This window comes from Giraffa tippelskirchi, chromosome 5 (assembly GCF_054371585.1).
Source record: "Giraffa tippelskirchi isolate mGirTip1 chromosome 5, T2T-mGirTip1v1.2.pri, whole genome shotgun sequence".
In the NCBI taxonomy this organism is placed as follows: Eukaryota; Metazoa; Chordata; class Mammalia; order Artiodactyla; family Giraffidae; genus Giraffa; species Giraffa tippelskirchi.
Window position 1 is genome coordinate 181,060,686 of NC_137279.1, and position 16,774 is coordinate 181,077,459.

Here is a 16,774-nt window from a genome sequence, read left to right on the forward strand (position 1 = left end):
GAAAGAGGGTAAGATTCTAGCTTGCTAGCATTTGCTTTCCTATCAGGGTCCAGCTACCTGCTGGAACAAACGATCTCACCGATGACTCGGCCTTGTTTGAGGTTTTGCCCTCACTCTGGCTAGCTCCTCCTCTCTACCTTTGAACATCCCAACCAACGCCATCCTTCCAGACCTGTTCAGACGCCAGCTCCTTAGAGATGCTCTCACCCACCCATGCCGAGCATTTTTATCTGCACCTTTGACCTTCCCACTTCCTATCTCATACAGAAGCTACTTACTCAGAGGTCCGATCTCCATTAACCTTGGGGCAACTTGAGGGCAGGCAGGGTCCGAGGTAGTTCCAGTTTTGTGCCCCGTGTGCCCCAGGACTTCGCGGACATCAGTAAGTATTGGTTGGGCAAACACAATAGTAGGAGGAGGACAGTCAATTCTCCCAAGTGCCCAGAGAGCGTCACTCATTGCGTTGGCCTCCGGAGTCCCGAAGAAGAGAAGAGAGCGGTGAGAAGCGAGGCGCGTGGCTGGGTCGGACCGAAGTGCGGGCTGGGGCGGAGGGCAGAAGGCTCGGCCCGGCCACCCTCCTCGTGACTCCTCCTCCCCCCTCCACGGCTCCGAGTCAGGTGATTCCGGGCACGTGACGGGCACCACCTACCTTGCTGCTCCCGAGTGGCAGCTCAGGTGACCAATGAGGGGCCGCGCTCGGGCGGGGAGCCTATGAGAGCCGGGCTCCTGGGGGCGGGCCGCACAGCGGCGGCGGCTGCCGGGGGCGGCGGCGGCGGCGGACTGGGGAGGCGGCGGCCTGGGTTGGCCTGGCCTGGCCTGTCAGGGCGCGGGCGGCGGCGGCGGCTCCAGCACCATGTCCCTGCAGTACGGGGCGGAGGAGACGCCCCTCGCCGGCAGTTACGGAGCGGCGGATTCGTTCCCAAAGGATTTCGGCTACGGCGTGGAGGAGGAGGAAGAAGAGGCCGCAGCCGCGGGCGGCGGGGTTGGGGCGGGGGCCGGAGGAGGCTGTGGCCCGGGGGGCGCTGACAGCTCCAAGCCGAGGATTCTGCTCATGGGCCTCCGGCGCAGCGGCAAGTCCTCCATCCAGAAGGTGAGTGGGGCCGTTCGGGCCCTCCGCCCCTCCCCCTCCCCTCCCCGGGGTCGCCGGGGGCCAGCCGAGAGGGGAGGCCCTGAGGAGGGCGGCGGCCGGGGTGGCCGGCTGGACTATCCCAGCGCGCTTTCTCTTCTCCTCTGGGAAGCAGAGCCCGGGCGCGGTTCGCTCCGGGACCCCGATCTTGGAGTCCACGCCCAGGTCAGCCGAGGCCAAGTGGATCCCCGCGCTCCCCGAGTGGTCGGAGCGAGGCAGGTGCCCGTGGCCTCACCTCCTGGGACCTCACTTCCTGGGACCCAGCTCCTGTGCCATTCACGAACCTGAGACTTGCTCCCCGGTTCTAACTCGGAGAACTTTACCACACTCCCTCCTCGACTCCGGTTCTGTGTGTGCCTCTCCCTTCAGGTTACCTGAGTTTGCAGGGCTTCCCAGGTGAGCCCCAGGGAGCAGCGTCAGAAAGAGGTGTGACTAAACTTCTTGGCCTTTGTAATGCCTCCTCTTGTTACTAGTACGAAGGAGACTTCACTGTGGCATTCCTTAGTGGGAATGGGGGCTGTTCTTCCACCTGTTTTAGCACTTTTAGTCCGGTGAGTATAATTAGTAGTGATTTCCCCTCTGTGTGGCTACAAAAGTCTTGAGACCTGGGGAATATTTACAGACCTTTGTACATGTGCTTTCACTTGGGAAATGGCAGGAAAGGATGGAGGGCTATTCGCTTTTTTAGTAAGGGGCAATAGAGGCAGGGTTGACGCCCTCCATCAGCCATTCCTCTTAAACGCAAGGTGAGCTGGCGATAAAATGCCAGATACGTGGCCTTTTGCTCTTTTCACTCTGAGGCAAAGATCTCCAAAATAAATCTCTGCGTGATATTCTGTAGACATGATGATTTTATTAAAAAGTAGCTTTCCAGACTTACGGGATTATTGTGTTTTATTTATCTTTTCACCGTTACAGCAAAATCTGAGTACATTGATGGCAAGTTTTAAGCAAACTTACTTTGATTCATTACATTATTTCTCATCGTCTAAACCTCAGGAGTAACTATCCGTTTTTCTCATCCAGCGAGTAGAGGGAAATTAGTTTCATGTTGGAATTGTGTGGATTGTGATATTTGTGATTCTTAATTGCGTTTACCTTTTTTTTTTTCTCATGGGAGCTGTCTTTTTCTTGTCAAGTCCCATTTGTCCTCTCCTTACAAATATTCCTTCTCTACCAATATGCCTTTTCCTATTTGGTATAATTTGCCTTTGTTTTATTTCTTCCACAAGACTGCAAACCCGTGAAGGACAGGGTCCAGTCAGTTTCTTTTCTGATTATTCATTAGAACCTGATGTGGGCATTCTGATATTTTTCGATGAACAAAACTTCTTAAACTTTAGCTATAAATTTTCGTAATCTTAGAGCAGAATTTATACAATGTAATGGGGAGAAAAAATGAGGAGAGACATTGCTACTGCTAGTATTGTATACAGAGAAAATAGAAAAGTTTTAGCTTTTTTGGGTGATTTGGTTTTAGTAATTTGATGTTTTCTGTTAGAAGTTGGAGAGTAGTGAGTACCAATGGATACACCATTTACTTTTCATCTCTTTTAAAATTTTTGCGGTAGGGTCAAATTCTTAATGTTAATTCTGGGTGGAGTTTTGTGTTTATTGTAAATAAAATGTGGAATAGTCGTTAAATTGTCTTTTTTTCTTTTAACAGGTGGTGTTTCATAAAATGTCACCCAATGAGACCCTCTTTTTGGAAAGTACCAACAAGATTTACAAAGATGACATTTCTAATAGCTCCTTTGTGAATTTCCAAATATGGGATTTTCCTGGGCAAATGGACTTTTTTGACCCAACTTTTGACTACGAGATGATCTTCAGGGGAACAGGAGCGCTGATATATGTCATTGATGCACAGGTAGTTGGAAATGATGTTTACTTTCTTTGATGGCGGAAGATGTAGGAACAAAGGAAAGTTGTTTATCTTGTCATGTGCTTCTTGCAGCTTGTTTCTTTGCCGCTAGATTTCCTAACTGTGAGAGATGTACCTGCAGCGGTGCTTTAGGAGCAGGCATGCCTTTGCGCAGGTACAGAATATGAGATGACTGGGAGATAGGGTTTATGTCTCTGAGTTCTAGTTAATGAGCAGTGTTCCGTTTTTGTTATTAGTAGATATTGGTATATTTTTATTAACTGTTGTAATGTTGTCACTCACTGACAAGGTCTTCTCTGTGCCTGTAATGGGGAGTGTGAGAACTGAGTTGGTAAATATTAAATGAATCGTCTTTTTAGTTGTCCACATTCAGTTGAGCTCAACTAGCACTTATTGAGGGCCTAGCATGTGGCAGACACTTGGGTAAATGGGACATGTCTCTATTCTTAAGAATCTTAGTTTTTTCCTAAGCTTAAGCATTATCTAGGAATGAGTTATGAGGTACAGACTCTGTTACGAGTGCGTTCATACATGTGACCTAATTTAATTTCTTCTTCACAGTGCTGTAAGGTAGGTATTGTAATTACAATTCTATGGCTGAGTAAACTGAGATCACAGAATTTAAGCAACCTGCTTAAAGTCACACATCTAATAAATGGCAGAGCTGGGATTACTTAAAAAAATTTTTATTGGGAAGAAGTGTCCATTTTCCATTTCCTTTTCTTATCAGTATTAAAAATTACAAGCATTAACTTGGTAGTTGAATTCTTTATCAAGACAGATTGAAGATTTATTTAGTGGTATAAGTTAATGTAGTTGTTTGAATACTTATGAATGATTAGGGTAATATATATTCTGTGGTTGGGTAAAGAGGTGGTTTGAGGCTTTCCTAACGTAAGATTTCTTTTTAAAAAATATTTTGTTCTGACTTACAGGATGACTACATGGAGGCTTTAACAAGACTTCACATTACTGTTTCTAAAGCCTACAAAGTTAACCCAGACATGAATTTTGAGGTTTTTATTCACAAAGTTGATGGTCTGTCTGATGATCACAAAATAGAAACACAGAGGGACATTCATCAAAGGGCCAATGATGACCTTGCAGATGCTGGGCTAGAAAAACTCCACCTTAGGTAACAACCTGTGTGTTTGATATGGGAGCCCTGAAAAGTGTGTAAATGTATTCCCATCTCTGTCATTACAAACACGTAGCTCTCTGTTAATGGTATACCCTTCCCAAATGTGTAATGTTTTTGATCTCTGTTGAATTCAAGCAGTTTTGGGAGCCTGATGTTATTGAGAAGTTAATTCCCCTGCTTTTTTGCATTTTCCCAGAGGTTGAAGTCATGCGAGGTCTGTTTCTGTAGGTGTGTTTACAAGTTCATCTCAAGAGACTGGAGTCAGGCTGTTTCCTCATGGCATTAAATCTGCTTTGGGATTCCCCTCTCTTGGTTTCATTTTTTTTTTTTTCCCCACCCTCCTTGCCTCAGTTCAAGGAATCTCACATTCGTTGTAGAACTCGGTAGCTTGATCTTTCACAGTATCTCTCTCAGTAGGAAGAGCCTTTTAAAGAGGGCACATTTTAAGTTTGGATTCTAATGTTTCTTATGTTTTTTAAAACACTTTATGCTTTTATAAACCTCTAAAAATTGGGTGACGTGATTGTATCCATTATCTGCTTAGGGTTGCTATCAAGTTAAAGAACTGCTGATTTCGTAATTCTCATTGCAAAATTAATATTGAAGAACACCTACTAGATAAACTCCATGGTTTTGTGTGCTTGTATTTTAAAAATATGTGAGAATTATTTCTTGCATCTTTTTTATGGTTTAGGTAGAAATGAGTAATAAAAAGTACCCAAGAAAATGTTCTTTTGATGGTACAAACAACTTAAGGGGAAGCAGCGGAGAGACAACCGTAGCTATTTCCTTATCCTTGGTCTGTTATAATGACTTCCCTCCAGGCTCAAGCCAACCCCCATCCCTACCCTAATATTCCCTAGGGCCTCCGGCTGTAAGATCTTTTTGTTACTCTCCTAAGAAACCACACAGAAAAGTCCCGTTGACCTTTAGCCTGGATTAAAATATGTACAAGTAATTCATGCTTTAAAAAAAATTCAGTATTTGTAGGAGAAAGTGAAAGTATCTTCCAATAAAATTCCTCAGTCTTATTTTCTACCATGAATGATGGATTTTAAGCCATGATTGTCCTGTGTTCTCCAGGACCCATAGGAACCCTTCTCATCCTCTTAGCACCATGTCTGTGTCCCTTTCCAGAGCACCCACCTCAGTGGTATACACTACCCCTTTTTCCAGTTCTCTGTGGGGCCCTGGGCCTTGTTAACAGCATTAAACTTTTATTAATTACTAGCAGACCTATGGATGAGGTTCTTTTAATTTCCAGTTTCCAGAAACTCAGCTTCCTAGAATGCCCTGTGCCTTGGGAGGTTCTTCCTGTCCCCATCCTCCAAACCTCACAGTTCCTGCAGGACCTTCTTACATTGCTAACCTAAAATATTCCTTTACCTTAGTACCTGTGGAGGGATAATCTTGGTCTTACCTCTTCCATTGTTCTAACATCTAGATTAGAGCCCCACCTAAGTTAGGTTGTTAGGTGCACTCTTTGAAAGTATCTTTGAATTATGATAAAAAGTGTGATATAAACAGGTCTGTGTCTCTGACTTTGTTATCTGTGTTTATAATTACGTAATGGATACAGCTGTGTAACTAAGAGTATACTTCCTGAGTGAAAAAGCAGGTACAGTTGACCACACTGTTTAAATTGTTAAGAGCCTCTCTCTCTCTCAAGTATATGTTTTGTTAAATCTACAAATTTACTTCTTTGTGTATCCTTTTAGGCCTCCAGATAGCTGTCCCTTCTCTCTAGAGCTCCTGCTCTCATCTTCCTTAGCATGTTATTTACATAAATTCTAAGTGCCAGTTTTATTCATTTGTTTACTCAACAAATATTCATGAATACTCTACAGGGCAGTGGGCATGCAGCTGTGAGCAAGGCTGACAGCCTTTATTCTCATGGAGCTTACATTCTGATGAATGAGACCGCTCAAAAGCACATAAATAAACATATAGTGTAATTTTACTCATCAGTGCTGTGCAGAAAAACAAAGGGGGAAGAGGTTGAAAGCAAAGGGTACAGGAGTACCGTTATAGGTGGGGTCAGGAAGGAACTTTCTGAGGAGGTAACATTTTAGTAGAAACCTGTACTGTATTCTTATTTAATAAATGTCACCTATCTCCTCTGAGCTTTCTCTTGGTTTTTTGTCAGTTGGGGGCTTAAGAAACCAAGCTTTTTGGATCAGATTGCAAGGACTTAGGTGAATGTTCAGGTTTCTGCATCTGAAAATGTTTTCCTAGTACCACCTCAGTTGCCCTCTGTGTAAATGTATTAAAGGGATGGAGAGCTACGAGCCAGGTGGGGAAATTGCATTTGTCATCTTGAGTGAGGGAGATGGTGCACAAAATAGGCTTTATTTGAACTTCCTGAAGTCAAATGTGAAGAAACTTAAAATTTTATGTATTGTGATAATTGTTGCTGGACTTAAGATTTATTTTTCAAATTAATCAAACTGTGTTGTGTCTTTCAGCTTTTATTTGACTAGTATCTATGACCATTCAATATTTGAAGCCTTTAGTAAGGTGGTGCAGAAACTTATCCCACAGCTACCGACCTTGGAAAACCTATTAAATATCTTTATATCAGTAAGTGTGCTGTCATTTCTGGTTCTGTTTTTGTTGAATATATTTGTATTATCAAATTTTCCAAAAAAATGCCTTGAATTAATCTGAGTCAAGCTTAAAGACTAATGATACAGTTAAATAAATAATAGAAACATTTAAAAAATGGCTTGAATTATTTTCTGAAATTTTCCTTAATACTCACCTTTTTTTGTCTTAAAAGGCCCTGATGAAAAATTTTCTCATGTTTTTCTTAATTAAAAATATCTTCGTGATCTCTTTTCCTGAAGGAAGAGTAGAAACTGGGATATACTGGGTGATGGGAATTAGACTTAGTTTAATCTCTGCCTTAGGAGGTCACATTGAAAAGTTGATCCTTGTTAACTGTAATCTCAGTGTCATATTTCACATTTCTTATTTTGAGGATTCAGCTTAATTAAAAAGGATATTCTTCCCATCAGTTTAGCATTCAGTGACTGTATTTTCCAAACACTACTTTGAAGGACTCTGTGTAGTGATCACCAATTCTTTGGGCTTTTGCACTATGCTAGATGTTGATGTGACCATTGTCTGCTGAGTGCCACATCAAACCTTTCTGGTAGCAGGATCATTTGAATCAGAGATTGATTATTGTCAAGAAAAGGATTATTAAAAATGTAGCGTGGCTTGATTTTTGGAGGATGTTTTTGTTTGTTTTTTGGTGGTGTCTTAGAAAATAATTCATTTAAGTAAAGAGGATGAAAGAAGAACAAATTTGAGTGTGCTATTATGTCAGTAAATCAGAGCAGAGAAACAATTCGACTTTTCTTCTTTGGATAAGAGAAGTGTCTCCTAAGCAAGTACTGTTTACTCTTGGTATTGGGTTGTATCATTAAAAATGCTCTTGGATGTTAATGATTGAGGATCTTTGATAAGTTTACGAATTGTGATTCTTTAAAAAATGAACACTCGATTTTGCTTTTTTCAAGAATTCAGGTATTGAAAAAGCTTTTCTCTTCGATGTTGTCAGCAAAATCTATATTGCAACAGACAGTTCTCCTGTGGATATGCAGTCATATGAACTTTGCTGTGACATGATTGATGTTGTAATTGATGTGTCTTGTATATATGGGTAAGTTGTGTTTATATATATATTTGTAAGAGCTCAGACAAGTGGAAAACCACCAGTTTGATTTGTTAGGGGGATTAATTTCTGAGGCATCTAGCAAGTACTGTATGAAGTAGAATTGTTCTGACCATACTGCTTCAGTTTGGAGCATAATTTCTCTGTGAATGGACTGCTGGGTCTTACTCTTGATGAATGGATGGACAGGAGCAGTTGAGAAGGTGTGACTAGTGCCAGACTTAATTATCAGTGAAAGTTTCACCTGCTTTAATTTGGGGGGTTTGTACTGTGTCTTCTCACTACTGTGACTTTTCACTACTGTTAGATCAATAAACTAGACTGATTTATTTAAAACACTGAATAACTAGTATGTACAGGTTCCTAGTTAGATTTCAGGCTCTGTGGAACTGAGGAGTACTTAATCTTTCAGAGAGCACAGAAGCAAGGAATGTTTGACCTATACATCTCAGTTTCTAAGAAGTCTCTAAAGTATAAACTTCTTTTATGCAAATTCACCACACTTTATACAGAAATTTGTGAAGAAGTGGTTTTGTAGAATAGTCCAGAAGACAAGTGAAAACTTTGGTGGATTTACTAATAATTATTTCAAAAGCCAGTAACCTCTGCAGCCTCTCATAGTGATGGTTCATCTTGTATGTTAATGTCAGCCCTCCCAAGCACTGTCCTGATGCTGTGACATTACCTTTGCTTTTTGATACCTGTGTCCTTGATCTGTTGTTCTTCTGTGTTCCACCTAGTCTAAATTCCTCTTTCATCTCTCTGTCCCTACCCTGCACCTTGGTCTTTCTGCCTAACTTGTCAGTATCTTTCTCCAGCTGCCTCGGGGTAGGAGAATGCATTCGTCTTAGCTCTTCTTTACCTGTCTATTCTTGTTTTCAATTCCTGTCAGTTTTGTGATTACATGCTCACCTTTGTTTTTATTCTTTCCCCAGCGAAAATGTGATTTTGTCTGTAGGTTATGCAGAAAAGTTTCATGTTCCCTTTCCTAATTTTAAAAATAGATGAATAGAATGTATTTTTTATAATTAAAGAATCAAATTTAGTTGTAAATTTTATTTTCAGTATGAGGTACATTGTAAACTACATTACACGTGATAAAGGACATTATAAAAAAGAAGAGAAACAGCCATTACTTGAGTGTTATTAACCTGTGTGTGAAACTTGGTATGCTTTATTGAAGTTCAGTTTGTTGCTTACTTGGCTCTTGATTTGTGTTTTTTGAAGGGGGACTCCATGTAATTCTGACAATCGAATCTGATAAATGAAATAGCTTTCAGACCCTGTAAGGCTCACTTTGCAGGCAACAGGATTCCACAGTATCTTTGATAGACCATACTTACTGTAGTTTTTGTACTTACTCCTTTTTCACTACTGACAATTCCCATATTTCAAGTCCTCCATTATTTGCGGAGGGTGTCAGCACTGATTAGTGTGAGGGAAAATGAGAAGTCTGCTGCGTTCCACGCATCCTAGGTCAACAAGGTGGTGTGAGCACATGGAATGATTATGCAGCAGGGGCTGGGCACCCACAGCTAAACACAGCTTCTGTTCCACTGTGGTCGAGCCAGCATGTTTTCTCAAAAGACATTTAGGAAACTGGGTAGAAAGCCTTGGGTAGAAAGCCTTGTTGTGCAAATGTGACAAAATGCTGAGTTGGGAAACCTATAATGAACGATACTTTGTTTTAAAACAGGTTAAAGGAAGATGGAAGTGGAAGTGCTTATGACAAAGAGTCCATGGCCATCATCAAGCTGAATAACACAACTGTCCTGTATTTAAAGGAGGTGACTAAATTTTTGGCACTGGTTTGCATCCTTAGGGAAGAAAGTTTTGAAAGAAAAGGTAATGACATTTTAAAAACCATCTTCATATAAAGGTCTTTGTCATAATTTCTTAGGTTCTGGAAAACAAGAGAAAACATTGTTGCAGTGTTAGACGATTTACCAGTTAGTTTGATCCCCTGGAGAAGGGCATGGCAACCTACTCTAGTATTCTTGCCTGGAGAATTCCATGGACAGAGGAGCCTTGCAGGCTACAGTCTGTGGGGTCACAAAGAATTGGACATGACTGAGTGACTTAACACTTTCACTTTCATGACGTTTTCAACTACTTTTGTGCCTTTCCCTCCATGTACAGTCCATGCTTTCTCCTGGCTTCTTTTGGTCTTTTGTTTTTAAATCACATTTTTTATTCCAGCCTCTGATTGCACATCCTTCTGTTACCTGTCTGCCTGCATTTGGCTTCCACCTGAACCAGTCTGCTGAGGTGGTTTGAGAAGTTATCAGGTCTCCTTCTTGCCACATTTGGTGGCCTTTCCTCTTCAGCCTTCCAAAGCATGTGACCCTGTCATCCAGTCCTCCCTCAAGCTCTCTTCTCTCTGCTTTCCCAAAGCAGAGCTCTTTGAGTTCTTCTCTGTGTCTGTTTCTCTGACCAGCTGTTTCTTCTAATCATTTTTCTTTTTGTCAGTTCTGAGTGCCCTTCAGAACCAGGGCTTCTGGCTCCCTTCTTCACTTATTCTCCCGGCCAGCACATCACATCTGTGGCTTCAGCTAATCTCCGTGTAGTTGACTGATTCGGGCCTATTGCCATCCCGTGTTTGAAGTGTTAGTAAGGCATCTTCACGTAAATGTTTCTCTCTCCATGGTGTCAAAAGCCGATGGATATTTTCCCCATTGTTTCGTGACTCTCCTGGCTACTCTCCTTCTGTTATTAGTTACGCCATTTTCCTGGTGTCCACGTTTAGCTGTGTGCAGTCTGGTAATCGTGTGGTGTAATTGCTTCCGAGGCCCTTGCACAGCATCTCACAGAGGGTGTTCTTTGTTCTCCTTTTTCCGTTCTTTTCTGTGGTTTTCCTTGAATCTTCACCAACTTGTAACATTTGTTTCTTGTGGAACTTTCTAGGGTGTCCTATCCATTTCCACTGTTGGTGTCTCCAGTCCAGCAGGAGTCCAGCAATGTCTCCAGGTCTCTTAGGCCTGTCATCTAGGCCTAAGGTGCTGCATTCAACATATATTGAGGGCTCAGTCTATATCGTCTTTTATTCTAAAGGCAGACTAGTTTTCAGAATATTCCTTTTATCATGTTATTTAACTGCTCAAGGATCTGTAGTAGCTCTGTTATTCACTGCAACTAAGTTCCTGTTCTTCTCTCTGGGTTTGTGATATTAATTAATATTGAATGAATTAATATTATTTCACTGATGCTCATATTAATGAAATATTTTAGATATACAGAGTTTTTTTGATAAAACAAAAATGTGTATATTCCCCTTTGAGCGTAAGATCTGAAACGTGACCAATACATGTTTGTCTTTTGTGTATTTCTCAGTTGAAACCCTCTCTTGTGCTCTGTTGAATGTAGTGTTTTCTTCTTCCTGTGTCTGAATTAGTCTTTTACTTCTTCTCTATCCTTAAACTATATAGGGTATTATGTATCTTTGTGTAAACCATGTCAGAATGTAAATCATCTTCTGCAACTTGCTTGTTTCTCTTCATTCAAGTTTGGTTTTGAGGTTTATCCATATCAATAGCATGTTGCTTCAGTTCATTCTTTGTCACTGTCTGTGGAGTGCGTATATCACAGTTTATATTCTTTTTGCTGTATGTTTACATGATTTTTAAGATTACAAATAGTTTTGCAAGAAATGTTCATGAACAAGCTTGCCTTTGCACATACAGAGAATTTCTCTAGAATAGTAAGTATTTAGGAGTGGAATTTATGGAGGGCGTATGCGTTCAGTTTTATTGTTGTTGTCCAGTCGCCCAGTCTGACTCTTTGTGACCCCATGGACTGCAGCCCCCTAGGCCTCTCTGTCCCTCACCATCTCCCAAAGTTTGCCCAAGTTCATGTCTCCTGCTCAAGTTCATGTCAGTTTTATTAGGTATTATTGAATTGCTCTCCAAAGTGGCTTTATCGTTTTCACCCCAGACAGTGCTTTGTGGGCATTTCTGTCACTTCATTTCCTGCTAATGTTTAATGTTGTTAGAATGTTCAGTTGTTGTCAGTTTGGTAGGTGGGAAACGATGTCTCATTTGGGCCTCATTTTTATTTCTCTAATTACTGGTTAGAGCAAGTGTCTTTTTCATTGCAGGTACTCTTTCATGTCTGTTTAGGCTTCTCTAGTAATTTATTTGTTCCTATACTTTTATCTTTATTGTACCTCTTAGGAGTTTCTTGTTTTTCTCCATTCTAATCTTTAAAAATTAAAAAAAAACTTTTGGCTCTTGGAAATTTTCAAGTAAACACAAAAGTTGAGCGGCACAGTGATTCCATGTACCTGTCCCTGCTTTCAGTCATGAACACATGGTCGGTCTTGTTTCCTGTATATGTTCATTCTTTTTTATCCTTTGTTGTGGAAACTGTCAGACATAAAACAGTAGAGAAAATAATGTAAGGAAGCCCTTCTTATCTATCACCCAGACTGAACAACTATCAAAATCATAGCCATTCTTATTTCATCTCTATAGTTTTTCTCCTATTGGGTTATTTGGAAGCAAATCTCTGACATCAAATCATTTTGTCTATAGAGATTTCAGCAGGTATCTCTAAGAAGTAGTGCCCTTTTTAAAGCATAACAGTATTACCACTAATAGATGTTAAAAAAAAAATTAACAGTGATTTCATATCATCACCACATATCTACCCACTATTCATGTTTCCTTGATTGTCAGTTTAATTTTACCATTTGCAGAGAACTCAATTTTAATGTAGTTGAACTTATCAAAACCTTTATTTTTTTCTGAATCTGAAGGAGCTCCTTAATTTGACTCTAACCTGCTTCTTCAGACTCCATTCCCAGTACTTCTCCCAAGAATTGTCTGCTCCCATCTCCAGTCAGACCAGCTTCTTTCCTGTCTTCCACCTGTGTGCTGTGTTCTCTCAGGGCAAACTCCCTGCCATTTTCTTGTGATTTTGCTCCTCTTTCCTGCCTATTTAAATCTTGCCCATATCCTCAAGAGTCTTGTCTCCGCCCTGAAGTTTTCTTGGCTGCTTTTGCCTTGCACTTGACTCTCCCACCTTTGGGGCTACTTCCCCATCTGTAGTCACTTTGCCACTAGATGCTTGTGGTTTGTTTCTTGCGTGTTGTCTTTCTGTCTCAGTATCCTCGAGGACCTAGGTGCTTCTCTTTCAGCTCTGCTGTTCTCATTACTGGCTGCTAGTTTCAGGTTCTCGTGATGTGGAAGGACTTCTGGATCTCCAGCAATCTTCCCCAAATTCTGGGCACTGAGGAGGACTGAGGGAGGAAGAGGGAGGTCTTCCTTTTAAGGAGACTCCATGGAAGTCTCACACACTTGCACTTTTCTTCGTGGCCGGAATTGGTCATATGTCCATATGTACCTGCAAGGAACCCTTTGACTAAAATCTGATTTGGAAACCAGTTCATAAGCAGATAAGGACAGAGTTGCCCTCCCTCCCCTCTGAGGTGGGGGAGCTGGCTTCCTGAGGCTCTGCCCTATGGGCCTTTCTGATACCTCCGATCCCCGTGGCTCTACTGAGCAGGTTGCCCAAATATTGTTCCAACTGTTTTCCTTCAGCTTTTCTTTGCCTGCCCCAGAGACTTGTAAAAGGAAAAACTTGATGTATCGAAAGTATTTTACTTTCACTTTAGAGTTCATTGTAAATTTTCTTAGCGAATTTGTCTTCCTAATTGCTTTTTTATTTACCCTCTTCATTCTCAGGCCCAGAGGTAATCAGTATTAACAACTTGGGCGTATGCTTTATCGTGCTTCCATTGTAGAGAATTTCTCAATTGGATATATGTTTTAAAATACATACCAATTATTTATTTCCGTCACCAAATGTTTCCTAGCAGATAGTTGACATTCAGGCGCCTGATCTTCCTTTTTCTCTCCTGCAGGTTTAATAGACTATAACTTCCATTGTTTCCGAAAAGCTATTCATGAGGTTTTTGAGGTGGGTGTGACTTCTCACAGGAGCTGTAGTCACCAGACCAGTGCCCCCAGCCTGAAAGCGTTGACACACAACGGCACGCCACGAAACGCCATCTAGCCTGGATGCCAGCGATCGGGGCTCTGTGCCAGCTTATTCTTCACTCCAGGGTCAGATGCCACGTGCTACAGGACATGGGAGTTGCCGCTTGTGGGAACCTGGTACCTGTTCCACTAGAGACAAGGGGTAGAGTTTCTCATTTGGATGAAAACCCCTTCAGCCAGTGGTGTGCAACTGAAGCTACTATTTCTTAAAAAAAAAAAAAAGGCAAAAAAGAATTCCAGAGACCACAGAAGTGTGTGTCTTTCTCCTCTTGGGGGCCCTACTTTAAGTAGTTGGGATATCTTGGACCTGGAGATAACAGCCCTTAACCCGTCCTTACCAGGGAATGTCGCCATCAAATACCAGTTGAAAATAATAGAAAGAACTGAATTTTTATATGCTTCACTTAGATTTTCATTTGAGTAGTCTCTAAAAATCTTGCCTCGCTTAAGTTCTAACACTGCCTTTCAGATTTCAATTTTGGACCTTGCACACCTCAGACCTTCTAAATGCATTTGCTTGCTAACTCAGAAGACACATGGTCTGACTGCAGCAAAAAAGGACATTCCTGTATTTGTTTCTGAAGAAATGAGAAAATTCTATGCTGCATCAAGTCGAGAGCAAGTCTCCAACAGTGGCTGCTGTGTTCGTTCCCTCGCAAGTGTTGAGGAACAAACTTTGAGATAGAAGAAAATTTTTGCACCTGTGTTTTGGATACCAGATACCTGGGTTCCTTCCCTCACATTTGATAAATGATTCTGATCACTGTTAAAAAAAAAGAATTAAAAAGGTTGTTTTCCCCACAATCTCTTCCTCCTCTTAGGAGAAAAACTCATCATGTCATTGAAATATTTAGCTCATTTTTCTTTAAACTTGATACTAGTTCCCACATACCTTTTATTCTAAGCTGTTGAGATTCTGTTAAGAATTGCTGTTTTGTTGACCCTGAATTACCCAAAGGCACTGGTGGACTGTCCACTGGGGGTTGAAGAGAGCATACGACACCACGTGTGTCGTTAAACATACTTTTGTCTCCAGTGTTCCGACACCAAGTGTCAACTGTGGTACTTTCTTCACCTAGGATATTGATTTATAATTGTTTTTTGTTGTTGAAGGTTGATACCCTTCCCATTGACTTAAACTTACACATTACTTTTATTCCACATGCCCAGTTGTCATATATTCCAAAGCCACTGGACCACTTGAGTACATAAGTGCCACTGTTATATGAAATATGTGTATTCAGGTCTGTAAACCCAACTCTGTGACTTGGAGTGCTTCCTGCAGATGATTCTGACTGTTGAGTATTTACATGGACCATGGTGATATCCAAAAGAAAAATGCTTTTATATTTATAGGTTATTTCATTGAACTATATAAAATGGGTATCAATAAATGTATTTACTCCAAAATCAGTTTTTTATTTGCATAAGGTATGGAGGGTTGGGGCAAGGAAACACTGGCTGGCCCCTCTGTGGTTTTATTGTCCGTTTCTTTTGCTGCCTCGTATGGTTAAGATGTTGTATGTTTCAGGACTTAAAAGTTCTGTCCTGGTGCAGGAATTGCATGCCTTGTGTCCAGGCATCTCTTCTTTGCCCTTTTCTGTTTAGGAGATCGAAACAGGTAAAAATGGGTCTTCTGGTTGTGGTGGTTCATGGTGGGGACTATCCAGGGCCTTGCATAATTGGTGTACAACATCTAAGCCAGGAAGCATGTAAAGGAATGAGTTAAGTAGAACACATAATACAAAATACGTATTGATTGCAGTTTTCATTTCTTCCAGTTTCTGAGATACTCATTATTGACTCTTAATGTCTGTTCTGCTTATATAGTTAGGTTGGATCTCAACTGGTTGGGGAAAATATATATATTAGGAGGGAGGTAGGTAGAGGTTGAAAGATTTTTAATTTTGTGATTGGGCTATTTAAAAAAATGGAAATCACAAAAACAGATTAAAACAAAAAAGCCCTTAAAGTACTATCTAATCCTATATCCATTTTCAAATTATGGAGATTGGAATCCAGAGGAGTTAAGAGCCATGTCTAGGGTGATAGATGGGATGACCACTGTAACTTAAACTCTAAATCCAGGGTACTGTTGAGAGTGAAAGGGATGCCATTAATAACTGCACCAGAGCAACAGGTGTGTACTGTGCTGTGCGGGGTAAGCCAGGTGGCAGCTCAGTCATAGATCTAGTTAGTGGTGAAGGGGTGCCTGTGCTCCAGACCTGGCAGCCCTGTGCTGCCTGCCTGCATCTCCAGCCTCAGGCTCCTGTTGACCCAGTGGAGATAATGCTTCAAGAGGGACACAGGTGCCCATAAAATACTTTTTTTCTACTACTGTGGGAAGTTATAAACTCAGGGAGTGATAAGGAGAACAAGTGGAAAATGGTGAAACAGACTCAGGAAAAAGGAAACAAAAGTCAAAACTTAAGGATTTGCCTGAAATGTTTTGCATCTCCATGGATGTTTATATGTTACCAGGCTACCTCAGAGAGCTGGCAGGGATGGTGGAAGAAAACCTTTATCATCTTTTGCAGCAGGGTGTTTGAACTGTTTCACATAACACTGCCTCTCCTGTTCACACACACTCATACATACATACATGTGTATATGTGTACACAGACACACTTATGTAATAATGTCTCAATAACCGAATGCTCAAGGTATTTGGAATTGTATATATTTACCTCCTACATTTAGGATTCTGTGTGTACACACAGAAACAAATGACTTGAAAGATAAAATTATGATTGTCACAAGCTTAATGTGTGTGATTCGTGGGCTTTGTTAAGGTTCTGTATCGGTCCTGTTTTGTTTTGCAACTGCTGACAGCTCTTGGAGTTATATCCAGAAGAGGTTAATTAGTGAATATTGTTATTTTTCATCTAAGCTACCAAAGTAACTTGAAACATTCCCCTTTTGTCCCCCAGAGACCTTGAAGGAACAC

At 41.2% G+C, this 16,774-nt stretch overlaps 1 protein-coding gene across 2 annotated transcripts; it reads left to right on the plus strand.

The window, feature by feature from the left end:
• The first annotated feature begins 741 nt into the window (after positions 1-741).
• Positions 742-15,237, plus strand: RRAGC (Ras related GTP binding C). 2 transcript variants are annotated; one of them, XM_081492109.1, is made up of 7 exons: positions 742-1,090; positions 2,793-2,996; positions 3,947-4,146; positions 6,618-6,732; positions 7,677-7,819; positions 9,528-9,676; positions 13,692-15,237. In XM_081492109.1, exons 1-7 carry the CDS (start codon positions 854-856, stop codon positions 13,841-13,843), a joined length of 1,200 nt encoding a protein of 399 aa, XP_081348235.1. In that variant the 5' UTR covers positions 742-853; the 3' UTR covers positions 13,844-15,237. The 2 variants fall into 2 exon arrangements, with proteins under 2 accessions (XP_081348235.1, XP_081348236.1); XM_081492110.1 differs by having other exon boundaries at positions 742-1,088; positions 2,893-2,996.
• Positions 15,238-16,774: the final 1,537 nt, after the last annotated feature.